This window comes from Salminus brasiliensis, chromosome 8 (assembly GCF_030463535.1).
Source record: "Salminus brasiliensis chromosome 8, fSalBra1.hap2, whole genome shotgun sequence".
Classification (NCBI taxonomy): domain Eukaryota; kingdom Metazoa; phylum Chordata; class Actinopteri; order Characiformes; family Bryconidae; genus Salminus; species Salminus brasiliensis.
In genome coordinates, this window is record NC_132885.1 from 35,540,177 (window position 1) to 35,567,586 (window position 27,410).

The window sequence follows — 27,410 nt, forward strand, 5'->3', positions numbered from 1 at the left end:
CCTCTGTCAGCCAAGAACAGAAAACTAGAGGCTAGAGTCGGCACAGACTTACCAGAACTGAGCGGCTAAAGACTGGCTAACTACCCTGACTAATCTGGATTTCTGCTAAGGTACACAGATAGTAGGCTCAGAATTTGCCACAAACAGCATGAATTCATGGAACCACCCTGTTTTGTGTCAACAGTCCAGGGTGGTCGAGGTAGTATAACGGGTTGTATAAGTGTGTTGGGAAAGACACACTTTAGGCCTGTTAACACCTATAAACCATCATTGACAGCCACAGCCTATTTTAGTATTGTTGCTAACCATGTGCATTCCTTCATGACCACAGTTTACATAGCGGCTACTTCAGGCATGAAAATGGACCTTGTCATCTCAAACTGGTTTCATAAACACCACAATGAGTCTGGTGACTGGGAAACTAAATTCAGTAGAACACATTTGGGATGTGATAGAACAGGAGATGTGCTCAGCAGGAATTAAATCACAAATGTCAACAAGCTGAGGTTGTGGCAAAAAGTAATTTAGTCAGCCACTGATTGTGCAAGTTCTCCTACTTAGAAAGATAAAAGTATTTTTCATCATAGTTCCAGGAAATCACATTGTAAATTATGGTGGTCAATAATGGTTTGGTCAACAACAAAAGCTCAACTCAGTACTTTTTACCTTTGTTGGCAATGACAGAAGTCAAACGTTTCCACCAGTCTTCACCAGGTTTGCACACACTGTAACTGGTATTTTGGCCCATTCCTCCTTGCTGATCTCCTCTAGAGCAGTGATGTTTTGGGGCTGTCGCTGGGCAACACAGACTCCAGGACCTTGAAATGCTTTTTACAGAGCCACTCCTTTGTTGCCTCAGCGGTGTGTTTTGGATCATTGTCTGCTGGAAGACCCAGCCACGTTCCATCTTCAATGCTCTCACTGCTGGAAGGAGGTTTTGGCTTAAAATCTTACGGTACATGGCCCTGTTCATTCTTTCAGTTGTCCTGTCCCCTTTGCAGAAAAACAGCCATAAAACATGTTTCCACCCCCATGCTTCACAGTAGGTATGGTGTTCTTAGGATGCAACTCAGCATTCTTCTTCCATCTTCAAACACGACAAGTTGAGTTTTTACCAAAAAGTTCTATTTTGGTTTCATCTGATCACATGATATTCTCACAATCCTCTACTGGATCATCCATATGCTCTCTGGCAAACTTCAGACAGGCCTGGACATGTACTGGCTTAAGCAGGGGGACACCCCTGACACTGCAGGATTTGAGTCCCTCTCGGCGTAGTGTGTTACTGATGGTAGCCCAGATCGAGGGAGATTATCAATGGTCCTGTTTGTCTTCCATTTTTTTTTTACAATTGTTACCACAGTTGATTTATTCACACCAACCTGCTTGCCTATTGTAGATTCACTCTTACCAGCCTGGTGCAGGTCTACAATTTTCTTCCCGATGTCCTTCGACAGCTCTTTGGTCTTGGCCATGGTTAAGTTTGGCGTCTGACTGTTTAAGGCTGTGGACAGGTGTCTTTAATACAGATAACGAGTTCAAACAGGTGCCATTAATACAGGTAACAAGTGGAGGACAGAAGAGCTTCTTAAGAAGTAGTTACAGGCCAGACATCTTGCTTGTTTGAGGGTGATTAAATACTTATTTTCCACCATAATTTACAAATAAATTATTTAAAATTTCTACAATGTGATTTCCTGGATTTTTTTCTCATTTTGTCTCTCATAGTTGAAGTGTCCCTATGATGAAAAAAACTAATCTTTCTAAGTAGGATAACTTGCACAATCAGTGGCTGACTAAATACTTTTTTGCCCCACTGTATGTATTACAATAGTGTCTTTAATAAAGTACTTGAGTGTACATTCTGTAATAAGGGAATACACACTAACACACACACACACCGACCCACTTCCTCCCCATTTCCCCCTTGAGTGTACACTCTGATGAAAACACAGCTACTTTTTTTGTAGATGTTTCATAAAAAACAAAACCGCAGGCTTCCTCACCCGCATTCAGATGAAATGGCAGCATATTTGCTGCCTCTTCATAGGAAAATGTTTTTAAGGGAGGTGACGGAAACCCCAAAACTGTGAAAAGTTGTGCAAGAGCTGAAGGCTCAGTCTGAGGTGGGAGCTGTGCAGGGAGCATCGCTCATATATCCATCTACCTACGCTGGAACAGGTCAGGCATATGAAGGAGAGATTTATTTCAATATTTTACACAGTTGCTTTGTTATATCTTAAATAACAGATATAGTCAACTAGCATGAAAACATAGATGAAGACTAGAACAGTAAGGTTAACACTTACATTTTAAATATATTACTTATAGTTCATATTACTAGTCTACTTAAAAGAACTTTATAATAAATAATACTTATGACTTAAACCTTAATAAATAATAAATAGGAAACAAATAATATATATATATTATAAAAAGTGAGGAATATACTTTTACGCATATACAATACACACACACACACACACACACACACACATATATATATAAATAATGCGGATAACAGCAGTTATTAGAATTTTCTCTAGGTTGTGCTTTAATAGAAAGCAATTTGGGATTCAGTCATAGGTTTCACAACTACCTGTTTTAGGTTTAGTGCCCTAAAAGTGCTTGAATATTGTAGAGCACGATATTATATAGGGAGTATGGAGCCATTTGAGACGCTTACAGCTTGATAAAAACAAGGTTACCACGTATCCTGGAAAATCTGTAAAACCTGTGGATTTGTTAAAATGCCTTTTGAATCTATGTATGTCTGGAAGGCATTGAAAATGTTTTCCTTAAAAGACTGATAAAGACTAAATCAGCAAGGTAGCTTCTGTGAAAGTTAGATGTTTTGTTGTTCGTACACATTTTAGCTAACTTGGCTTATGTATGAGCAACAGCTTACAAGTTCCTCTCACCTCTTGGTGGCCAGAACGTGTTTGGCACACAGTGAAGAGCCTGTGAGGAATAGGATGCTCCGTGATGTCGTTTTACTCTATAAAGCCACGTTAAGTTGTGTGATAGTCCTGTGGCAATTCATTTTCGATTACAGAAAATTATGTCGGTAGACAGTGTCTTTAACCTAAAACTACACAGTCCTTATGACCAGGACGATGTGAGAGTGGGTTTTGTAAGGTGATGTTTTAGTACTTTAATCCACAGTAACTTTATTTTACGCGAAGATCTACTTCAGGAACTCACTGGGTCAGTTTACTTTACGAACTTACTTGTCAAGTAGTGGAATTTATTTCGGGCTTAGTTCAGCATAACGCGAACTGTGGTCTAGTCGAATGTAGGTCTACAGTTTTAAAATGAATAGGTCTAGCTGTTGGGAAAGTCCAGGTTTCCTGTCACTCCTCTACCCCTTATTGGTAAAGTGACTTCCCTCCTAATCTCTGGAAAGAAAGAAGTGTTTTTTTTTTCGACGGACTTTCTTCGGCTTGACATTTCAATGTATATTTTCCAGGCTCCGAGGCTCTAAACAATCCCTGAGTAGAAGAAAAAACAGACGAGACACTGAATCCGCGTCATATCTTTCAGCTGAAGTTCGGAGAACATGATTCACACCTTTCCCTTCCAGTGGTTGCTGATTCTCACCCTTTCCGCACAAATCAAAGGTAAGCTTTAGTTTCAGTATTTACTGAACCTCACAAAATGTTGTTTTACTTCTTAGGGAATTGTTGGATGAACGCGCCTTTTCAGCGATATAATCAAAATGGTGGAAGTGGTGGTGAGAACGAAAGTGTGTTGGTCTTCTATGATGTCATACAACATTTATTTTTAGAGATGACAAAACCTAACTGCAAGGTTCTTTTTTATCCACATGCTTGAATGAAAACAAAATGGCATAAAACTAAATAATTTATTTCTGAAATATTATTATTTATTCTTATTTTATTTTAGACAGAACAGAGCAAGACTAACAACCATTTTTCTTAAAGACATTCCCTTCCATAATGTTTTTGGGTTGTGGATCACTCACAGATATTCAGAAGAAAAACACTGGCAATAACTGATGTGTTTGATCCTGTGGTAAGAAAATGACCAGTGATTAATACGGTTGGAGTAGAGAACACAATTATGTCCAAACCGAAGTATAGTCCTAGTAAATTCTCTCAGGATGCAACTTTAGCCCAACTAAACCTAAATTTGGCCGGACAAAATCATCACAATCATAGCTAACTTTGAGTGAATAAAATAGTAATAATTTATATAATAATATAGATGTACAATTGTCATTTGATTTAAATTTTAAAGGGTTGTATTTACAAACAGCAGGAAAAAAGGTTAGAAGTTAAATTGCCCTGCCTTTTTTGACAAAAGAAATCCTCTTGTTAGATATTTTAAAATGTTAAGCCCTAAAAATGTATATCAAAATAAGGAATAAAAAAACCTGCAGTTACACCAGGTCTTTGTGGATAAGATGCTGCAATCATCCCACCTGACCTTTAAATCAAGACAGAAAGAGGAAACAATAATTGATGGTGACTTATATCTGTATTAAAGGTGCTTTAGAATGGAATTCTGTATTTACATTGGCATAGTTGAAAAATGAGAGTTAGGTTCATGGAGACAGAGCTGTAAAACAGGCCAATATCAGAACCTCAAAACTGTTACTCACCAGTCTTGGCTCATGTTATTTATGCTCCCAAATTTTACATACACCCAGCCCACTAGCAAGAGCTAGCTAGCAAGACTGGCAAACACAGTAAAACGCAATGGTGACTTCGGTAGAATATGGTGTTTTGGATATGTTTAGTCAGTTTTGTGGGATAATCACCTCTACAGATTCTGATATTGATAGATACTGAAAAACATGTTGCTATGTGAATCAGGCCTTGTGACTGCAGCTTTTCCTATGCCAGTGTTTGCAGAGGGGTAACTCAGACTCAGTGAGCAAAGTGATGTTCCTAGATGACCAGCTTTTACCATCTCTTCTTTCCAGTGTTCACTCTCTCAAAAAAAAATAAGTTGAGCTAACCACATTCAAGGGGAAGGGGAACTTAAAAGTGCTGTGTCGCATAAGTAAGCAAAGTTAAGGGAAGTGTGATACGTGGGTGCTAGGCTAAATGCTTACTCTATCACAATCTCCCTAAGCTAGCTAACCTCACAGGGAGGACAGAAACACTCAACATCACTATTACTTCTGAGTATGACTCGGAAATACTTACAAATGTAATTATAGTATTATAGTTACAGTGATAAAAACAAAGCCCACTGTAAGCCGTCGGGGTGCCACAAATCAGCCAATCAGAGTCCAACACAACAGGAAAATTAGCATGTTTTATTCTGAGGTAAAATAACAGGGTTCCAAAACTGCATCTGGGCATTTTTTACACCAACCAAAGTCTCACACACTCACTATTTATACAATATGTGCACCTTTACCTTTACCTTTACAAAGAACAACTTAAATACTTAATATCTTAAATACATTCCATGGCACCTTTAAGATCTATGGGAAAGATTCTAGTAAACAAGGCTGTAAATTGAGATGCAAAGCAGACGTTCAGTGACAGTTCTCTGATATGTAAGAAAAAACAGAAACGCAGTTATGTCTCAGTGTACTAGGTGTATGAACATTTCAACAGTCCGTTCACAACTTCATATAGAGGGAGGTTACAGTAGGGCTACAGTGCATAACCCCTCACTACAAAGACAAGCACACAACTGAGAGATCAGGGGTGTAAAAACCACAGGCACTGGTCAGATTACTCATCCTTCACCATATTCTTCACAAGTGGACAGGTGCCTTTGTGGCGTACACCATAGAGAACAATGCAGGCTTGACTGCATGCTATTCCACTGCAGGGCCAAATGGTCTAATACGGACCTGTTAGACTGGTTACATTTTATTTTTCCATTTGTTGTTTAGCTAAATCAGGACCAGGAAGTGCACTGCATTTCATAAAAATTGCACTACTCCTAGGCTAATGAATCTGTTAGCATTGTATAATCTGCATGCATAAATCACACTCGTTTCAAACCATGCCAAGAAGGCCATTTTACAGATGTAGTATGCCAAATACTGGAATATTTGGAATATTTCCAAATATTGGAACTTAAACAAGTCTGTTTGACCAAGTGTGTAATAACTTCGCCAATTGCAGTTAGCACATCGGGTAGCTATAGCCGTGGTACTGGCATAAAATACAATACAAAGTCATAAGATCATGAAGATAGTCCAGCACAGCTGTTACAAATCAACGTTTAATACAGAAACCCTGCAGTTGGCTTTTAAGTGTCTCGCGAAAGTAATGCTAGTTTCCTCTAAGCAAGGTGGGCCGTGCTAACGCAGTGGTAGTGATGTTGGACGAGGTCCATAGCCAACTCAAGTATGATAAATGTTTTTATTATGTTACTGTGCATTAAAAGTGTACTTGTCGCCACACTAATGATCAATGGAAATTCTTGGACTAATTAGATACTGTCTCTGCCATTTTTTGTACAGAGAAAAATAAAGGCTCCAGATTTTGCAGCACAAAGGTGCCACCAAAAACGTTGTGTGAAGTTGGGGTGGTGGTGGCCAAACATCTCACAAAGACACTTTATGTTGACACTTTATGATACCTTTCCTTTAATTGGTCATCTGTCTGTAGGTGCAAAGCTGGGATAGCTAAAATCTAAATGTAACATTAAAAAAGAAATACATTGGATGTGTTATATCACTATCACCTCAACCAATTGCCTATAGCAACTGTCAAAATGAAAATTAGGTCAGTGGTGAGTTCAACTACTGATTTTACATACCCACACTTGGCTCATAACCCACGGGCTGGGGGGCGCTTATTTACTAGCATAGTAAAAAACAAGGTTTAAAAGTGCAGTCCTGATGGCTTGCATTTAAGGTTGCAAATGTGCCAGTTACTCTGCAGTTTAGTGCTTCAGATCATACAGGGATCACGACTAGCATTTGGTTTCCACTTGGTCTGTTGATGTTTGCTTCTCTATAATAGTAGAGGATTCTATACAGCAGTTCTGTAATGTCTGTAAAGTAACAGTAATGTATGGTCTTATGATTTTGTTATTAGTTAGTGAACCTAGCCTAAACTTTAATAGCCATTCATAAAAAAAGGTTTACTAAGTCTACAGATAGTGTTGACTATAAAATGGGGGGAAAAAACACTAGATCTATACAGTTTACAGCATGTATATAACAATATATCATACATTGTCAAAAAAAAACTTCAGTTTTTTCCACTTCAAGTGTATTTAGTCATATAAGTGTGTAAGTGAAGCAGTGTTTTTGTAAAATAGGTTGACTTTTCAAAAAGAAATTCAAAATGGTTCTTTTCCAAAACATTCAAATATAAATTCTGCTATGTATTTAAAAACTGGCACGCGCTATGGGTTTGTGCACTGCTACGTGTCCATGTGTGTGTAGCAAGCGGGGTGTATATGCATTGGGCACGCACCTGTGACAATTTACTGCCAAGATAGCAATGAACGCCTGACTGTTAACGTCTGCCTAGGTTGTTTTCAGTCAGTAGCACACCTGTTTGTTCGTTGCCAAGATAGCAATACTCTTGAAATTTACCTGAACACACCTCATTTTGAGATCAGCACACCCATCAACGTAGATATATTCGCATGAAAATAGACTGTTGATGGGGTGTAAGATGGCAATGAGCATTGATTATGCCATCAAATTCTGCACGCTATCGGCAGAAAGTGGATGGAATGTCAACGCTCTTGTTTCACCCTTTCACCATAGTCTCAGTGAGGAGCTCAAGGATGAGCTGGCCTACCGTTACCGTCCCACCTCCCTCAATCGACTCATTGAGTTGGCCCAAAGAGTGAATAACCGCCTTGAGGAAAGGTGTAGTGTCAGAGCTACCCGTTGCACCTGTACAGTGCCTACAACTTGGACAGGGTCAAAGAGGGTGATGAGTGGAAGACGGCGTTCATCACCCTTTCTGGGCACTACGAGAACCTTGTCATGCCATTCGGATTGATGAACAAGCCCACCATCTTCCAACAATACATCAACTAGGTCCTATAAATGACATCCTCATTTATAGTACGTCCGTAGACGAACATGTCGCCCACGTCTGGCGGGTTGTACAGTTGCTCCTGGAGAACCAACTGTTCATCAAACTGGAGAAATCACAGTTCCATGCACAGACAATCTCCACTTTAGGCTTTGTCGTGTCCCACAGCACCCTGCACATGGACAAAATCAAGGCAGTGGAAAACTGACCCAGGCCAACGTCTGTACGCCTAGTCCAGCACTTCCTGGTCCAACTTCTTCCGACGGTTTGTGAGGAATTTTGGCTCCGTGGCAGCCCCTTTGAAAGCGCTGACGAGTAATCCCCACGATAGGCCAGGTGGGAATTGTTCTTTACTCGATCCGATTTCATATTATCGTTCCGACCGGGCCCGAAGAACATCAAACCCGATGCTCTCTCTCACCAGTGGGAACTCCCTCCTCTATTGAACACGGCCACAAACATAGTCCCCGAAACCCAGATTGTGGCGCCCATCTAATGGAGACTAGAGGACGCATTCCTTTTGCGTAATTCCATATTGGAATTCCACAACTCATTACATTTGTGTAATTAAAATGATGGAGTTCCACAACTTGTTGGTGTAATAACAAATCAAAAATCTTCAACTTACATTGCTACATTTGAGTATTTGTGAATCACAAATTTTTACAATTGAGTAAATAAATAGGGGAATTCCACAAATTGTTGCATTTGTGTAATAACAAAATTCTACAACTTACATTTGTTACATTTATGTAATTATGCTGGAAGTTTAATTAGGACATATCCTTTTAGGACAGTGATAAATCTTTGATGTTCTCTTAATGGTATTGTTAAGCAAAATGTTTGTTGTATTTTTTCACCCAATGCAATCCAGGAAGCAGGAAGGAGTGAATTCAGCCACCAAATAAAGAGCAACCCAAACGGTGTTAAATTTTCAAAATGTACCTTCTATTTAAACTAAGCTTTGGTATAAGAACTCGTTTGGAATTCATTGTTTCAGTGATGTCACAACAAATCAACACATTTACATATATCCACCTATTTATCCTACAGCAGTTCAGCCATGCCCATTAATGTTCAGGTTATAAGCAGTGTTTCCGTCTGGACTGCCTTTTGAATAAGGCGCAAAACAAGTCAGCAACTCAAAGCAGATTTTATGTGGATATATCTGTCTTAATATAAATCTTGAAAAGATGTTGAAAATGTAAAAATGAATTTTGACTGTTATTTTTGGCAGTAACCCACACAAATTTCGATTACTGAAGTTGAGAATTATACAGCAACCTTTATCAACTCTTCTCTTTTCTCTAGGGTACCAGATGACAAATCAACTAGAGATCAGTGCAGGTCACGTGTTTCCACTCGAGTGTACACATGAAGAACAAAATGTGGAAGTAAGGTGGAGTTCAGAAAAGGAGCTGAACTTTGATATGGACAGTCTTCCTGCAGGAATAAAGATAATAAAAAAATCTCTGTGGTTCTTCCCTGCGGAGCCCTCACACAGTGGAAACTACTCTTGTACTTTCTGGTATGTAACCACTTCTGGCAAAAATATAGTGGTTCCTAGTTTCAGCCTCAGATGCTCAACCCCCATGTGATTTATACAGCATGATAACCTAAGAATGGAAAACTATTACATTGGCATTATTGAATTATGTTTGTCACATGGAAATGATTAACCATGAACCTTGATCATTGTTCCTCATTCAAATGAGAATTCCTCATTCAAATGAGAATCCAGCATAATCAAAACAGAGCTGTAAAACAGGGCAATTCCAAAAGCCTGAAACCGTTTCATAACTGTTCTGCCTAATTATATTTACACACCCAAAATGTACATAAACCTAGCACATTAGAGAAAGCCTATCAACACCTAAATATTGGTCATGGTAAAAATGCATTTGCTACTTCCGACAAATATGGTGTTGTTGGAACTTGTAACTCTGGAGAGCCACCAATCAGCATCAGACTGGTCCTGGGAACACAGGTTTCTACACATACCAGACCTTGTGATGCACACTACATAATGTTAGCCCTGATTCATCAACAGGTTTTGGAAGTCACCGAAAAAAACATTAGCTCAAAGGCAAATCGGTTTTGCTCGGGGCTCAAAAATCAGTTCTAGATCGCTATGTGTGAATTGTTCAAAGACGTGTCTCGACTGGCTTGCAGGTTGTATCTAGCATATCTAGTATCTAGACCTGACATTGAAATCCTGTAGTATGAAAAGTGTCACAACCAGGTTATGACTGGTTATGCCAACGAGAATGCAAGGAGTGAGGAAAGCCGAGGAAGAAGGGAAAGGACTCGCACAAACATATTTAACTGCTCGCTTTTTGAGGACATCCAGATCCATGTTTTTTGGAATAAAAAAAAACCCCTTTCTCACGCACAGTATCGCGTCATCCTCAGTCTCTTCTGTATTTTTATCTCTAAACAAGAGCAGACAGACTCGTTTGTGATTTTTCCTGGAACGATCGTAATCTGTTACTTGCTGTTGTTGAACAGACGTGTAGTGTGCAAACCACAACAACTTAAACATTCACGATTACAAAAGATTGAGTTATGTAGTTTGAATAGTACAAATGGTGTTTTCAAACAATCTTACACTGCATCACTGTAACACTGTTACAGTGCTAAAACCAAAGTTATGCTATGGTAGCGGAAAACGCCATTTATTTGACTTTTCTTAACCTTTTGAACTTTGAATGGAATTTTATTTATTTATTTATCTATAATTGATCATTGGCTTCTATATAATTCACACACAAACTGATGCGGAGTCATTGTACAGCTTGAGGTACAACTATTTCTGCTGTTAACATCAGCTTACAAATGCTACACTATCTAGCATTTCACAGAGTGACTGAGAGAAGATGGGACATCTTGCCAACCCAGAGAGAGTGAGGCTAGTTCTGGTCTCTGAGACTCCCGATCACAAATGGCTGCGGCATCACCAGGGATCGAACCTGGCATTACCAGTTTCAAGAACCTAGCAACCTACTGTACATAATGTTACTTGGACAAAAAATCAACTCAACAGTTTCAGTTAAACAGTACTTTCTGTGTTCCCTTAATATATCCACCCAACTGTTTATTGGCTGGAGTGAATGGTGCAGAAGCTGTCATATGTGTTCAGTTTCCCATCTGCTGTCTTTTTCTCTTTTGTTTATGTGCCAGGTACAACAATAGTAGCAATCACACCAAAAGAGTCTTTTCCATTGCCGTGGCCAATTGGACAATTCCAACAGTGACACGCCACGTTGTCAGGGGTACATCTACGTTCCTCAGCTGTGACTTGGGCCACATAAGCAAAATCCTCCAAATAGACCCTGGTTTTCGTGTGACCTGGATAAAGGTATCCTTTGTCAGACATTTGGTTAACCATCTTATAAACAATCTACATTACAGGCTTAAATTAACTAATGTTAATTTCTTGTCATTGTAGGCTTTATGTTCATATATTTATTTTATGTCTTTGTCCCTTTGCCTAGGACGGCAGCAATCATAGCAAGGATTTCCTTCTCCGGTTTTTGAATGTTGATGAGAAGGATAGCGGAGAGTATACGTGCTTAGTGAATTTTACCCATGAAGGAAATTTGTACACTGCTGCTCAGATCTTTCAACTGTCCGTTTCTCCAGGTAAATACATAGGGTTGCAAAATTCTGGGAATTTTCAAAGTTGGGAAATTTACCATGGGAATCAACGGTAATTAATGGGTAATTATGGGAAATATTGGGAATAAAGTGGGAATATTCAAAGCTAAAGGTGAAAAATTTACATATAGTTGGTAAACATATACTGAAGCATAATCTTAGCTAAAATAATAAGATATGATACCAAAATAGTTGAATAGCAAAGTAGCTTCTTAATCCCAGGGACATGGTACAATTTACACTGAAGGGCTATTGAGACCACACCCCATGCATGCACATGTTCATTCCTCCATCACATGTACAGTATATGTACAGTACACCTAATTCCCCTTAATTTATTGGAAACTTTCCACCCCTTTGCAAACCTTTAAATACACAAGAATAAGGGTTAGAAGTCTAAATGTTGAGAAGTGTATTTGTGCAGTACTGTGCAAAAATCAAAACAGCCATTACAGCTTAATAACAGCACCTGTTGTACATGCTGAAAACATTTATTTAACAGATAATTGCACAGAAGTCTTATCAACTAAATATAAAACGATTTCAGTATTTAATGCATCCACTTTTTACCTATTACTGCCTCCATTCTTTTCAGAAAAATTACTTCAGTCCACTTATGAGCTGCATTTCCTACTATATTTCCTACACACACATGATATTGATGATAAGGTTGAATTGTGTAAATAAGTTGGGTAAATCCCTTTATTTGAAATGCCCTGCAAAAAACAACAACTAATAGATAACTAGCAAACTAATGAACTACATTACATTATGTATGTAACATTTGTGACAAACACACATTGAGGACATTGTTTTTACAATTATTTTGCGTAAATAAGGGAACAAGCCAGCTGTTTTAACACAAGACACACAATGACTGACGAGCAAACTGCACTGTCAACTTCCTGTGTAGTGATATACTTGACTACTCACTACTTAGTTCCCTTTAAACTGAACGCTTTCACTCACTATCCCCAGAACACGGAGGACCACACAAATCAACTAGTTTAATTAACTACATCAAGCCACTGCAGCACTGCAGCACTCTCACAAATAATCACGTGCAATCTGGCCAATTCACCTTTTGTTTCCAAGTTTAAAGACTTTGTAACAGACACAATGTGTTATTTCTCCCACTAAATTGCAGTTTTATTGGTCCATACATAATATCTCCAAATGGTTGTAGACACCCCTGTGGAGCTTTGTTCTCTGTAATGATGGCACTCATTTCAGTACTTCTGGGATGAGTTGAGGAGGATCATTCAACGTTCTGACCTCACTAGTGCTTTTCTTGCCAGAATACGACCAAAATACCCTTGATTTAAGATGAAATAGTGAATGAGCAGGTATTATATTACTTTAGTCACGTTTTGTACTTTGCAGGATGCATGGGATTTATATTGCATATTTTCCTTTTTAAACTTTCAACTTTGATAAGTTGAACCTGTTACATATTTGAGTACCACTGGCTTACAGTTTTGCAGTGTTGGAATCTGTGGTTATTTTAAAAGGGCTCCAAGAGGACAATTATGTGTAAATGTATTTGTGTAAATGCTGTTATTAATGTTGATCACTAACAGAAAGTTAAGAGCTGCTGGCCTTGGCAAGAAAACAATATTTCCAGCACTATTGAAATAATAATCTAAGTGGGTGCATGTATATTCGTTACGCTATATGTAACATTTGGATATTTTTTATTAAATATATATTGTCACTCATTTTGCACATGAAAAACATCAATACAAAGAAATATTTGAAAGCCCGGTTTTGAAGCTACATCTTTACACATCATTGCTGTTCATAGGGCACACCACATCCAAAAGTGTGTGGACTCCAGCTGTGAGGAGTTGATTGCATTCAACCACAATGATGGCAGATGTTTAGTTCAAGAGGATTTGTATCCTCTGCTCCAATTTCTATCCTCTGCTCCATAATCAACACCTTCAAGGAGTACACTTTAGGCATCTATCCCCAAGAACACTGTACAGACTGCTAAGCAAGGTGGATCATAGCATCACGCCCTGGTGCTGTTTTGCTGCCAGGGGCATTGATACATGGAATTGGGTGTTTCAACAGGATAGTGACCCTTAACACACAGCACTGGAAGTGATAAAGCAGGCTAATAATAAGCTTCAAAGAATCATCATTAAAAGCCCAATATCGCCATGACATTCATGTCCATTGTGAGTGTATGTAAACATCTGACCATAGCTGTGGACATTATTTCGATGTTGTGCTTGTTGTGCTTATATATTTTTGTTTTTGCAGTCATGGTTCAATATGTTTTTTGTGCCAACAGGTGTAATTGCACAGATACCCAGAGTGCTCAGCCCACAACAGGACATTCATACTGTCCAAATTGGTGAGTAATGTATCAGTGCTTCCTTCTGAAACCAAGCATTAGTTGACTTTAAGGTATGCTTGGGATCATTATTCTTTTGAAAGGTCCATTGACACCTAAGCTTTAGCTGTCTTACAGAAGGCACAATGTTTACAGAAGGCAAACATGAACCTGTTGGCACCATGCCTGATGTCAGGCATGGGCTAGAGGGGTATAAAGCCCCCAGGATTGAGCTGTGAAGCAGTGCAACTGTGTTCTTTGGAAAGATGGTACTCAATTTATTACTCTTGCTATGAGTTGGGGAGTAGGGGATAGGATAGGGTGGTGATCATCCAACTTACTGACCTCACTAACATGCTTGTTGCTGAATGCAATAACATTTTCACAGAAAGCTCCAAAATCTAGAAGAAAGCCTTTTCTAGATATACTTTTTCTTAATACCCTTGATTTCAGAAGAAGCAACAAATGAGCAGGTGTCCCAATATTTATGTCTATATATCATTCCACATAGAACTCCAGAAACTGACTGGACACAATTATTGGCACCCAATATTCAAATTAATATTTGGTAGCACACCCTTTGGAAACAATAGCTAAAAACAGTCAGTTTCTGTAACCATGAATGAGTTTCTTACACCTCTCTTGGAATTTCAGACCACTCTTCTTTTACCAATTGTTCTCTGAGATTTGAAAGGTCTTCTTCCAACTGCTGTTTTGACATCTCTCCACGTGTTCTATAGGATTTAGACTTGGACTAATTAATTTCAGAACTCTCTGGCTCTTTGTCTTAAAGCATTTTGGGTGCTTTTTTTCACTCCAGAAGTATTCAGATTTCATAATGCCACACACACAGTCAGTGCATTCAGAAGCAGCATATCAACCCCAAAACATCTTGGAACACCCATAATGTAATGACTGTTATTTTCTTTGAAGATCTCATTTCGTTTTCTGTAAAAAGTAGAATGATTTACTACAAAGCTCTATTGCGGTCTGTCACACAGGACACTCTCCCAGAAGGATTGTAGCCTCCCTCAGGTACATCTGGCTTTTTATGCCTCTGTGCCAACAGTGGGGTTCTCCTGGGTCTCATTCAGATCTTGATGGATAGTATGAATTGACATGGTTGTACCTTGTATCTGCAGCTCAACTTGACAACAAATTTGTTTGGAAGTTGATTGAGGTTTTTTAGTCACCATTTAATTTTTTTTTGGCTCTTTCTTTTCTCCATGCTCAGTTGATCCAAAGATTGAATTAGCTTTTCATGATTTATGCCACAAACAAAATGGTGCATCACATAATTAAAAATCCAATTATTGATTGAAAGTTCCAAAAAGGACCTGTGCTTTTTCATAGTTTATTTTTAGAATTCTGTGTTTAATGAAATCAGATTTTTTTGGTTTGTTCTTATGCAAACAAAAGAAATAAGCATGTGAATACCAAAGCATTTTTAACAGCAACAAATATCTGGGGAAAGTGGTGCATTTGGTGCAAGAAGTGCAAGGGTGCCAATATTTCAATGTTTGTCCATGTAAGTGTTTGTGTTTTTTGTTATAGGCTCAAGACATGAACTAAAATGTAAAGCATTTGTTGGAACTGACGAAGATGATTTTGCAGAACCTACCACACCTTATTGGATTGTGGGTAATAAATATGCTTCCACTTACCCAAAACACTTTGTTATTAAAAATGGGTAAGTATGAAAATGCAAAATGATGCACATCTTCCATGCTTACACAAGTACATTACAGCAAGATTGTTTATGTTTGACAATGTCACAGTTTGTCGAGCTCTGAGACTGACGTAAACGCAGGGTATTTAGGCATGGGCTAGAGGGGTATAAAGCCCCCAGGATTGAGCTGTGAAGCAGTGCAACTGTGTTCTTTGGAAAGATGGTACTCAATTTATTACTCTTGCTATGAGTTGGGGAGTAGGGGATAGGATAGGGTGGTGATCATCCAACTTACTGACCTCACTAACATGCTTGTTGCTGAATGCAATAACATTTTCACAGAAAGCTCCAAAATCTAGAAGAAAGCCTTTTCTAGATATACTTTTTCTTAATACCCTTGATTTCAGAAGAAGCAACAAATGAGCAGGTGTCCCAATATTTATGTCTATATATCATTCCACATAGAACTCCAGAAACTGACTGGACACAATTATTGGCACCCAATATTCAAATTAATATTTGGTAGTATTTATTAATAGGAAAACACACAGAACAAACAGGCTATAAACCAAACACTGAGACTAAAAACAGAAACAAACAGAACAAACAGGAAAAGCAAACAAGCACGAAAACTAACAAACTAAACAGACAGGCCAAGCCATCAAAACGCAAACTGGCGTGAACACAAACACATAAATATGACCATTTTAGCACGCACAGACAGGCACAAACACTGGAGCCAGGACCTTGGGTGCAGACACTGTATTCGGGGCAGACTATTCTAGTTCGAGAGGGCGCAGACATGAGGAGGTCCATAATATCCCATGAAGGAAGATCCTCAAGACATGCACCATGTTAGCCTCGCCTCTCCAGTCCTGAGACTCAAGACCAACAGTACCAATCCGCAACACCCCCTCCCCCAATTATGTCACAACTCTCAAACGGAGAATCATCTGGTGAGGGAGAGACCCCAGTACGTTGCATGTGCTGAATCTTACGCCTGTGGGTAGAGGAGGTCTCCTTAACATCCTACACATACCCGACAGGCAGACCATGAAGGGATCGCACATCTGGCCCAGGTATCACAGTTTGTCGAGCTTGGAGACAGAGGCCGACGTGCACGCAGGAGACTTATTAACCTTATTAAGGAAAATAAAACTAAACAAACAGAAACCAAACAAACACTAAGATTACCAAATAAAACTATGCAAGAATCACACAAATGGGCAAGTCAGCAAACCATAAAATGGACATGCACATGACCAGACAAAGGAATGCTGAAACAAAGGTACTTATAGGAATGATAACAAGGAACTCCTGGGAGTAACAAGGGGGCGTGGTTACAAAGGAGACACTAGTAGGAACACTAATAGACAGACGGGGCTAGGACAGACGAGACACAAACAGAGGTAGACATGACAACAGGGGCAGACATGACAGACACAGACAACGTACACATCTCTGGTACAAATGAGGGTACTTGCTAAAATGTCTGGTAAATGAATACAAGCACAATTAATTCAATACAAATGTTGTAGTTGTATGAGCTTTGCAACCATACACTTAAAATACCTGCATTAAATGTGTGAAAATAGGCTGTGTCAAATATAGCAGAGAGACTGGTGAGGCTGAGGATGAGAGATATTCTTAATGAAATTCTGATCCAGAGCACTTAGGACCACAAACTGGGCCAAAGGTTTACCTTCCAACAAAACAATGAACAGTCGAGACAACGCAGGAGTGGCTTAGGGACAGCTCTGTGAATGTCCTTGAGGGTCCCAGCCAGAGCACTGACTTAAAGGTTCTGAATATTTATGTCAATGCAATATTTTAGTTTTACCTTTTAAATAAATTAGCACATTTTTTTACTTTATCATTAGGGTGCATTAGGGTGTTTTGTTGAGTGCAAAAAAGATTTCTATTGTTTGATTGTAATTGTTTACACTTTACATATATGGTGGTAAGTTGTTTTTCAGTGTGGTTGAAAGTTTACATTTACATATTTCATATCAACAAACAAGGATTTGATTACTAGATTACTAGTTTTTAATTTGTGTCACTTAGATTGGCAGTTCAGTTCATTAATTCAGTTAATTCAGTTCCTAAATGTCTTTTAACTTTTCCCAGCTAGGACTTCCTGTTAGTGATTTTACTCTACAAATTCTGCCAAAACAATGGTCAAATTTTCAACCAGAATTCTTCCTAAAGCTTGTTGATGGCTACCAAAAGTAGGAAGCCCCTCTTCCCTAGTCTAACATCCTATAAATTCCATCTCTACCTTCATGCGTCTATAACAAGTCTGCACACCTCCTTCACCACCCCTTTACCTCCCTTATAACCCTGTCAACAGGAAGGTATTATTATAACCCATATCACAGGAAGGTACTGGCTTCCTACCACAAAAGCAGATGAGCTCCACATAAACTCCTCCCCCCCCTTTCTATTAGAGTCTTCTCCCAAATCAAGTTGAAATCAAGTTGAAGGCAAGGTCCAACCTAGCAAAGTGTCTGGTTATGGTAAACGTAAAAGTAAAGGGGCATTTATATATACTTTGTGTGTTTCTGCGTGTAATTTTGATCATGTGTTTATTGTAGAACATATCCAAACTTTCAACCACAACTCTAAATGCTTCAAAATACTGCTATATTAGGGCCACTGAGATGTCATGGTCTTTGACATGGGTGTGCTATTATAATTTGAGAAGACAACCAAATGCATGTTCTACTTGGACCTGGTTAACCACATAAAACATTGTTACAGTAGCCCCACATAGTTCTATTCCCTCTTGTAAAACATTTGAAAGTAATACATGCTGGATACTTCCTACATTGGCATGTTTGACACATCAAAATTGTACTGAATTAATTGTGTTGGCATGGATTTACCAGACTTTTTAACTATTAAAAACCCTCAGTCTATTACTATTATCCCTGTCTTGCATTTCACACCTACATTTGGTGCAGACCATTTAAATGTTTTCTTGAGTTTGCTCCATTTTAAAACGTGTAAACACTTTACCCATATGAGCACCTGCAGCAAAAATCAAAGGTTCAGTTCGCTGCACTTGGGAAGGCATTGTTATAATGGTCCAGTTTTACAAATCCACAGTATCTGCCTTTTCTTTTGACTCTAATGTAATGTAAAGTGTGACTGCCTCAACGTCAACACGTTCTTCATATTTTGTGCTAAAATTTTATTTTTTGTTTGATTGTAGGTGTACAACGAAAGACAGTACAATATATTGCAGCACTAATCTTACCATATTGGAAGTTCAGAAAGAATTCTTACACATCCCTTTCATGTGTGTAGTCTTGAACTCCAAAGGTTTTCACAATGGCACAGTAACACTTATTCCAGGTAAGGGTTTTGGAAACATACACCCATCAAATCATTATTTACACACACACAAACACACACGTGTGTATATACCAAGAGAGCCTATAGTAACCACTCAAATCTTGAGGTGGACGTGCTACAACAGCAGAAGACCACATCAGGTTACACTTCTGTCAGCCAATAGAAAGCTGCATTGGGCACAGGCTTACCAAAATCTGTACAGCTGAACGCCGTAAATGAAGTAATTTTGATTTCTACTGAGGCATATATATGGTAGGATCACAATCTGGCATTAACAGAATGAATCCATGGCCCATAAACAGTCATGGTCAAAATATGTGCACCCTTCACTTAGACACCCTAGACACTGCAGGATGTGATGCACTGTATGTTGCAACACATTACGTCTGAAATATTTGTGAAATTTGCCACAGTGGCGCTTCTGTAGATTTAGATGGGAGAACCTTTGTTGCACTTGGGCATCAGTGAGCCTTGGGTGCCCAACATCCTTTTGCTAGTTTGTAGTCACTTTTGGATGTGAGAGAAGATTGTCTGTCTGAAGGTGCTCCTGAAAATCATGCTAACATAGACCATATTCTCAAAGGAATGTTTCTGATCATCTTGTTGAATACATGCCACAAAGAATTGAGGCCGTTTTAACTGCAAAGGCAGGCCCTACCCAGTATTAGATTTCTGATAGATTGCTTAGTGGTTGTCAGTATATGTGAATGCAGCACCTTCATCAACAAAAATACACTCAGGAAAAAGCATTACTGCTGTATAAACAACAATTGCAATTGGTGTAGTTCATCTCCAAACCACTTGAGGGCATCCAGCGCATAGCACATAACATTGTAATCAGGTAGTCTTCAGAATGGCAGATAACTTGATTGTTTAATGTAGGAGAAAGAGGGGCACAACATAACTTATTGATTATTGCTAAATAATTTCAAAAATATATAAGCAAGAAAAAATATTTCTAAATACGAGCAACATGCACATCTCTCCCACAAATGAAAATATAGTATACAGTCTAGGTGAAAGTGTATTAAGTGGAAATGTGACAACTCACCACATAGACACAGTTCATTTTTACAGACTTAACAGAAACTGTGCAGTTGCTAAAAGGTTATTTTGCTGCTTATTTTACATAGTTATTGTACGTAGTAGAACAGCAAGTATCACAGCAGTTTAAATATCACACTGATTAAACATACAATTTTTACCTTACTGAATCTTTGAACAAAAATACTACTTGTTATATATTTCTTAGTTATGGTGCTGTGCTCTCCCTGTGAGTCATTTTGTCTAAGACCATCCTTAATTTAATTTCCAGCGAAAACAGCCATTTAGTGCTTAAAAAAGGATTAAACAGAATTGGACAGAAAATGACATTGCTTTAAGAACAGCAGTTTTAGCAGTTTGATTTATATATATATATATATATATATATATATATATATATATATATATATATAGATCTTTCTTCTTTGGTTTTCTTTCACAGTAGGAAGTAGAGTCTTGAATGTTCTCACAGTGGATGTATACACAGAAACATCTTGACTTCAAATCTGAAAAATCAGGAGTGGAGATTCTCTTAAATATTAAAGCTGTAAGTGCTGTTTATCTGATGGGGCCAGTTTGATGGTCTACGAAGTCTTCCACAAATGATAGGGAACCTATTTTCTTTCAGTTTTCTTTTGACCTCCCTTTATTTAAGTGATTTAAGATCTCCCCAGAAATATCTATTGAAAAAGCAATAACTTGTAATTAATGGAGATTTTACTGGAAATTAAATAAAAGAGGTGGTCTGACTTTTGAACACTATATTCTCAATGCGTTCTTACATACAGAACAAAATTAGCATTACATTTAAAAATTACAATATATTAAACACATCCGTGCTCAGCAGGTAGTATTGTATGACTGCTTTATTTTAACTTAAAAACAGAAGTTGTGTGTACATTCAGTGAGAAGTAGTGAAGTAGCACTATAAATCATTCTTCTGAATTATATTCTTCTTGAATAATTTTTTTTAAATCAAATTGTCTTTATCAAAATGCATCTTAATCTGTTATTCCTAACAGCTAGTCCAAGTTATTGGGTGGTGGCGCTTGTTGCTTATGTAGTGCTAGCACTGGGTCTGCTGATGGTCCATCTCTTTAAGGTTGACCTGGTTCTGGCTTACAGGAAACTCAGCCCTTGTTTAAAAAGACAGTGTGGTGAGTGATGCAGTTTTTATGTTTAATATAAGTAAACTTTAACTTTAGATAATCTTTGGTTAGGATCTCTGGTAGAATGTCTCTGATTTTTTGCTTCTTCATTAGAGAGACATTTTTTCTGAATGTTTTTTTTTCGGAATGTAGAATGCTTTATTACTTTAATGAAGGACAAAATACATAAAAGTATGTGGCACTTATATAAGCCTTGAATTGGTTTAATTATTGTTTTATATTATTATTTTAAGGTAAACTACATTATTATGCTACATTATGTTGCTTTGACTGCAGATATGGCATAGGTAGTGTGGTCTTCAAATGACAAATGTAAAGCTCAGAAGGGTCAGTAATATACATACATATATAAAATACATTATTTTAAACACTGCTTGTTTATGTAATACGTTGTTTTGTTGTTTTTGAACTTTACAGATGGGAAGCTATATGATGCCTATGTCAGTTACTTCCATGGAAATTACCAAAGCATTTCCTTTGCCCTGCGTACCCTTCCTGAGGTCATGGAGGATCATCTTGGCTACAAGCTGTTCATTAGCAGTCGGGATGAACTACCTGGAACAGGTACATGTACAGTCAGACACATTCATGGTCACACCTGAGGACATATATATGAAGGGTGCATATAAATGAGCAACAAATGCTGAGCAACAACCTATGATATTTCTGAAAGTGGAACTTTCTACAGAAAAAACATACCCACAATAGTTTTTAGTTTTAATACATTTTAGTTGAAGATAAAATGCTTTTTACTTGAAGGTTCATGTGAACAAAATGCCAAGTGAAAATGCCTGCGGTGAAGCAGGTGATACACTTTGTCACATTCGACCAACAAATAGATTACTGGCCATAAAAATATTACTGGTCAGCTAGCTATATGTAGGATCCAGTAAGGTGCCTGTTTAGGTGGTTGTCAAGTCAAGTCAAGTCAAGTGGGTTTTATTGTCATTTCAACTACATACAGAGTACACAGTGAAACGAAACAACGTTCCTCCAGGACCATGGTGCAACATAGACAGTGCATACAAGACACAAGTGCAACACAAACAAACAAGTGCGGACAGACAACACAACACAGTACAGACCAGAGAATAATAAATAATGACGGTAGTGTGCAAATGGTGCAATGTGCAATAAATAGAGTCCAGTGAGGTAGTAAAGTTATTAGTGCAAATGCTGTGCAAAAAATGCTTCCCATGTTATCTGGGGTAAATGGTTGGAAAGAGAGGGAGAGTGTACACGTACCAGAAAGATATCAGTTCGGAAGTTGAGTTGTGTTGAGGAGTCTGATGGCTTGGGGGAAGAAGCTGTTGCAGAGTCTGGTCGTGTTGGACCGGATGCTGCGGTACCTTCTTCCTGATGGCAGGAGGGAGAACAGTCTGTGTGAAGGGTGGGTGAAGTCATCCACAATGCTGGTTGCTTTGCGGATGCAGCGGGTGGTGTAAATGTCCATGACGGAGGGGAGAGAGACTCCGATGATCTTCTCAGCTGTCCTCACAATGCGTTGGAGGGACTTGCGGTCAGAGGCTGTGCAGGTCCCAAACCGGGCAGTGATGCAGCTGCTTAGGATGCTCTCTATGGTTCCCCTATAGAAGAGGGTGAGGATGGGTGGAGGGAGACGGGCCTTTCTCAGCTTTCGGAGGAAGTAGAGACGCTGTTGGGCTTTCTTGGCTGTAGAGCTGGTGTTCAGGGACCAGGTGAGGTTCTCCGCTAGGTGGACACCAAGGAACTTGGTGCTCTTAACGATCTCCACAGAGGAGCCGTTGATGTTAAGCGGAGAGTGGTCCGGTCTTGATTTCCTGAAGTCAACAACCATTTCCTTGGTCTTCTCTACATTCCAGTGAAGGTTGTTGACTGTACACCAGTCTGTCAGCTGCTGCACCTCCTCTCTGTATGCTGACTCGTCGCCTTTGCTGATGAGACCCAGCACAGTTGTATCATCGGCGAACTTTATGATGCTGTTAGAACTGTGTTTCGCAACACAGTCATGAGTCAGCAGGGTGAACAACAGAGGACTCAGTACACTGCCCTGGGGTACCCCAGTGTTCATGGTGATGGTGCTGGAGCTGCTGTCCCCGAACCGGACTAACTGGGGCCTTCCTGTCAGGAAGTCCAGGATCCAGTTGCAGAGGGGGGTGTTGAGGCCCAGCAGGCTTAACTTCCTGGTGAGGTTCTGTGGGATGATGGTGTTGAATGCTGAACTGAAGTCTATGAACAGCATTCTGACATAGGTGTCCTTCTCCATGTGGGTAAGGGAGAGATGAAGGGTGGTGGTGATGGCATCGTCCGTGGAGCGGTTGGGGCGATATGCAAATTGCAGGGGGTCCAATGAAGAGGGCAGTTGGTTCTTGATGTTCCTCATGACTAACCGCTCGAAGCACTTCATGATGATGGGCGTGAGAGCTACGGGACGGTAGTCATTGAGGCAGGACACCGTGGACTTCTTTGGCACTGGGACGATGGTGGTGGTCTTGAGGCACGTTGGGACAGTGGAGCTGCGCAGGGAGACGTTGAAGATGTCCGTGAGAACATTTGTCAACTGGTCTGCACACTCTCTGAGCACTCTGCCGGGGATGTTGTCTGGTCCTGCAGCTTTCCGTGGGTTGACTCTGCGCAGAGTTTTCCTCACGTCCACTGCAGTCAGGCACAACACATGCTCGTCCGGCTTGGGTGTGGTCTTTCTCACCAACGTGTTGTTCCGTGCCTCAAACCGTGCATAAAAGTCGTTCAGGGCATCGGGGAGGAAGGCATCACTGTCACAGGACGGTGGCATTGTCCTGTAGTTTGTGATTTCCTGGATGCCCTGCCACATGCGCCGTGTGTCACCTGTGTCCTTAAAGTGGTTGTGGATTCTCTGAGCGTGCGCTTTGCCTCTCTGATGGCTCGTGACAATTTGGCTCTTGCTTTCCTTAGGGCCGCCTTGTCACCCACTCTGAAGGCCGAGTCGCGGGTCCTCAGTAGCGCACGCACCTCAGGAGTCATCCACGGCTTCTGATTTGGGCGTGTGGTGATGGTCTTGGAGACAGTGACATCATCAATACACTTGCTGATGTAGCCAGTGACTGATGCTGTGTACTCCTCCAAGTTAACAGAGTCGCCTTCAGTCGCAGCCTCCCTAAACATGTCCCATGCAGTGCACTCAAAACAGTCCTGAAGGGCAGAGATGGCTCCTGCCGGCCAGGTTTTCACCTGCTTCTGAACTGGTCTGGAGCGTCTGATGAGGGGTGTGTAAGCTGGAGTCAGATACACAGACATGTGGTCCGAGAACGCGAGGTGGGGGCGGGGCTCCGCCCGGTATGCGCTGGGGATGTTTGTGTAAACAAGGTCCAGCGCGTTCGCTCCTCTCGTGGCAAAGTCCACATGCTGATGGAATTTAGGGAGGACTGACTGGAGATTTGCATGGTTGAAATCTCCGGCGATAATGGTTGTATAGGTTGTGTTCACAAAACAACAGCAAAGATAGCCCTTGAGATTTTCTGAGAAAATTGACTAGCTTTTTTTTCCCAAACAACAGAGTCGAAAAAAAGTCTTAGCAAGCTAACCAATAATATAGCTACACATTACAACACTGTAACGCAGGTATACACAAAATTCACACGAAATCTGTTCTGATTGGCTACCCTGTGTTTTTACTTCTAGTTTAAGGTAAAAGCATTTTAACCCTTGATTCCAGTTGTTTTAATACCAATGAGTAAAATGTTTTTAAATGAAGGCCTTTATGTTTGTGTTACTGGTGGATGTTGATATTGTTGTCACCAGTAAAGAAAGTCTGCATTGTGTTTTCAGGTTTATTCGGGTAACAGAAATAATACAGCCATCAATATTGGCAGTGAGCCCTCTGCCCCTGCTTTTTCTGTCCTCTCCTCCTCATGTAGAATAAAAGTTAAAAGGGAGGATGCAAAGATAGCAAGATAATATATGGAGTTGTGTAATAACTGAAAGTTTGGGAGAAGGACCACGCCCAAACTCCTCCCCTCCATTACTACACACTATAAAATCGTTCCTCTCCCTTCTTGTTCTCATGACGAAAACTTGCACCCCACCACCGCCCCTGCTCCTCCTGATCATCCAATCATACTCAACCGCTACCTGGCAAAGGGGGGTCTGGCTTCAGGTCCCATCAGCTTGAAGCCCCCCAGAACTCCAGCCCAAATTTCTCGAGTTCTCCTCCTCAGCTAGCGTGGTCCGCATTCACAAACAATGATATTTTGCATACCTGGTAACATAAATAATACAGTATTGGCAATTAGCCCCTGCCTCTTCTTCCCTCCTCTCCTCCTCATATGAAAACAATATAAAAGAACACGCTAAGCTGACTAAGCATGACTGAGTGAACCATGTGGTGTAATGCTAGCAATAAGTGCAGGAGTATAATTCACCCCAAAATTGACCATGAGCAAAATCTAATACAGTGCAATTACTTATAAAGAGTCCAGAACATATCAGTTTACACTTGGTGGGCTTCTTATGAACTGCAAATTAAGGTTTTACAGTCCAACCTGGGGTGTCCCAACCTGAACTGCTCAGCACCAAAACAGGCTATTATACATTATATACTGAGATACATTTTGTGTAAATATATCAACTGAACACATATAGATTTTACTTTTGTTACATGTGCAGTATAGGAACATGGACCATTACAAAAAATCTTCCAAAATAACATTTTAAATCATTTAATGCTTTGTTTTTTCCAGCGGTTCCTGACGTCATTGCTGAGACAGTTGGCAAGTGTCGACGGTTAATAATCATTCTTTCATCTCAGGCCTGCACAAAGCCTACATACAGTGCCACTGAGGGACTTATGCAGGAAATGTCTGCTGAACACTTGAGCTTAAACAATAATGGAACAGAGGTTTATCCACATCTTTCTGATCCGGCTGAAACAAATGAATTGAACTGGGGCCCTTACGAGTGGTGGGTGGGTCTGTATGATGCCCTTGTAAAAGGGGGTCTGCAGGTCATTCTGGTCCAGGTGGGAGAAGAGGTGGACGAAGCTCAGCTGCCAGAGTCACTGCGCTATCTCAAGCGTACTCAAGGCATACTGCGCTGGAAGCAAGACTACACCACCAAGCCTAATGGAAAGTTCTGGAAGCAGCTGCGTTACCGCATGCCTCTAGTGCAGAAGGGTAAAGTAAGTGCTGTGGTCTAAAGCCACCTACCATTGTTGTCTGTGATAATAAGGGCAGTTCTTTACTTATCCACTAAGCCTATCCACAAAATAATGCTCCAAAGTTTCTTATTAGTTATGCATTTTGTTTGTTATCAGATTGTCCCTTAAATATAGAATAGAGCTTTTGTTAAGCAGTTTGACTTACGATTTAAGATACCAAAAAACTGGAGCACAGTTTTGAAATGTTACACAGTTATTGAATTAAATTTAAAAACTTGCTTGAATTATCAGTAGAATCTAACTCAAACCTGTCAGCCACTGGTAGGCATATGGCCAGTAATACTCCCATGCTGTGATATGAATTTCAGGTACATTTTAAGTTGTTTGTGTTTGTGTGTTATGTATACATATTCGTGTAGAGTATTGTATATATCTCTGTAATTTTATTCATTTTACTCGCTGTTCAAACTTTAGTTTGAAAGTGCATTCCTCAGAGTTCTACAACATTTATTATTTCTGTCTGTATAACACACCAAAAACATGCTTGACTGAACAAGCTGGTCTACACATCTTTAGCTAAATTTGGCTTTCCTCACATTTCCCCAGGGCAATCACAAGCCACCGCCCACAGGCCCAAATAATGACTTCCGTTGCATTACTGCATAACTACAAGATCACAGAAGTCTGTGTCTTAGCAATATTGCTCTGTTACGCGTCTTTTATTACATTGTACTATTTATAATGATGTAGTAGGCAATATTATGCCCCTTTTGTCTGTTAAACACTTTCATTGAATAGTAGACTGTTGGACACAAAGACTAGCTGGCTAGCTAGTTGCTGTAAGCTGATAGCAGTGAATCTAAATGTAAATGATTAACTGTGTATGGGTGTTTTACATGGTTTATTGTTTTTTGTACTTTATATGTTTAATTATTTTCATGTACATTTTATTTTTAGATTTTCATGTACATATTTGTTTGTACAATATTTTGTTATGTATTCCTACCTCAAATGAGGTTTGGATGGGTTTTAAATAAAGATATGAAGGAAATTGAGCTGTTTTCTT

At 39.6% G+C, this 27,410-nt stretch overlaps 1 protein-coding gene across 3 annotated transcripts; it reads left to right on the forward strand.

Moving 5' to 3' along the window:
* Positions 1-2,078: 2,078 nt before the first annotated feature.
* il1rl2 (interleukin 1 receptor-like 2) lies at positions 2,079-27,399 on the forward strand. 3 transcript variants are annotated; one of them, XM_072686469.1, is made up of 11 exons: positions 2,079-2,181; positions 3,470-3,620; positions 9,306-9,522; positions 11,175-11,352; positions 11,489-11,636; positions 13,951-14,013; positions 15,547-15,682; positions 18,876-19,018; positions 21,085-21,219; positions 21,649-21,795; positions 25,929-27,399. In XM_072686469.1, the coding sequence occupies exons 2-11, from the start codon at positions 3,560-3,562 to the stop codon at positions 26,381-26,383; spliced, it is 1,683 nt and encodes a 560-aa protein (XP_072542570.1). In that variant the 5' UTR covers positions 2,079-2,181; positions 3,470-3,559; the 3' UTR covers positions 26,384-27,399. The 3 variants fall into 3 exon arrangements, with proteins under 3 accessions (XP_072542570.1, XP_072542571.1, XP_072542572.1); XM_072686470.1 differs by lacking the exon at positions 2,079-2,181 and adding an exon at positions 2,935-3,207; XM_072686471.1 differs by lacking the exon at positions 2,079-2,181 and adding an exon at positions 3,268-3,374.
* Positions 27,400-27,410: the final 11 nt, after the last annotated feature.

Excerpts from the sequence above, each read along its gene's own strand:
- il1rl2 (XM_072686469.1), top strand. The coding sequence starts at position 3,560 with ATGATTCACACCTTTCCCTTCCAGTGGTTGCTGATTCTCACCCTTTCC. Across the intron at positions 3,621-9,305 it reads CCTTTCCGCACAAATCAAAG|GGTACCAGATGACAAATCAA; the intron begins GTAAGCTTTAGT and ends TCTTTTCTCTAG. Across the intron at positions 21,220-21,648 it reads TTGTTTAAAAAGACAGTGTG|ATGGGAAGCTATATGATGCC; the intron begins GTGAGTGATGCA and ends TGAACTTTACAG.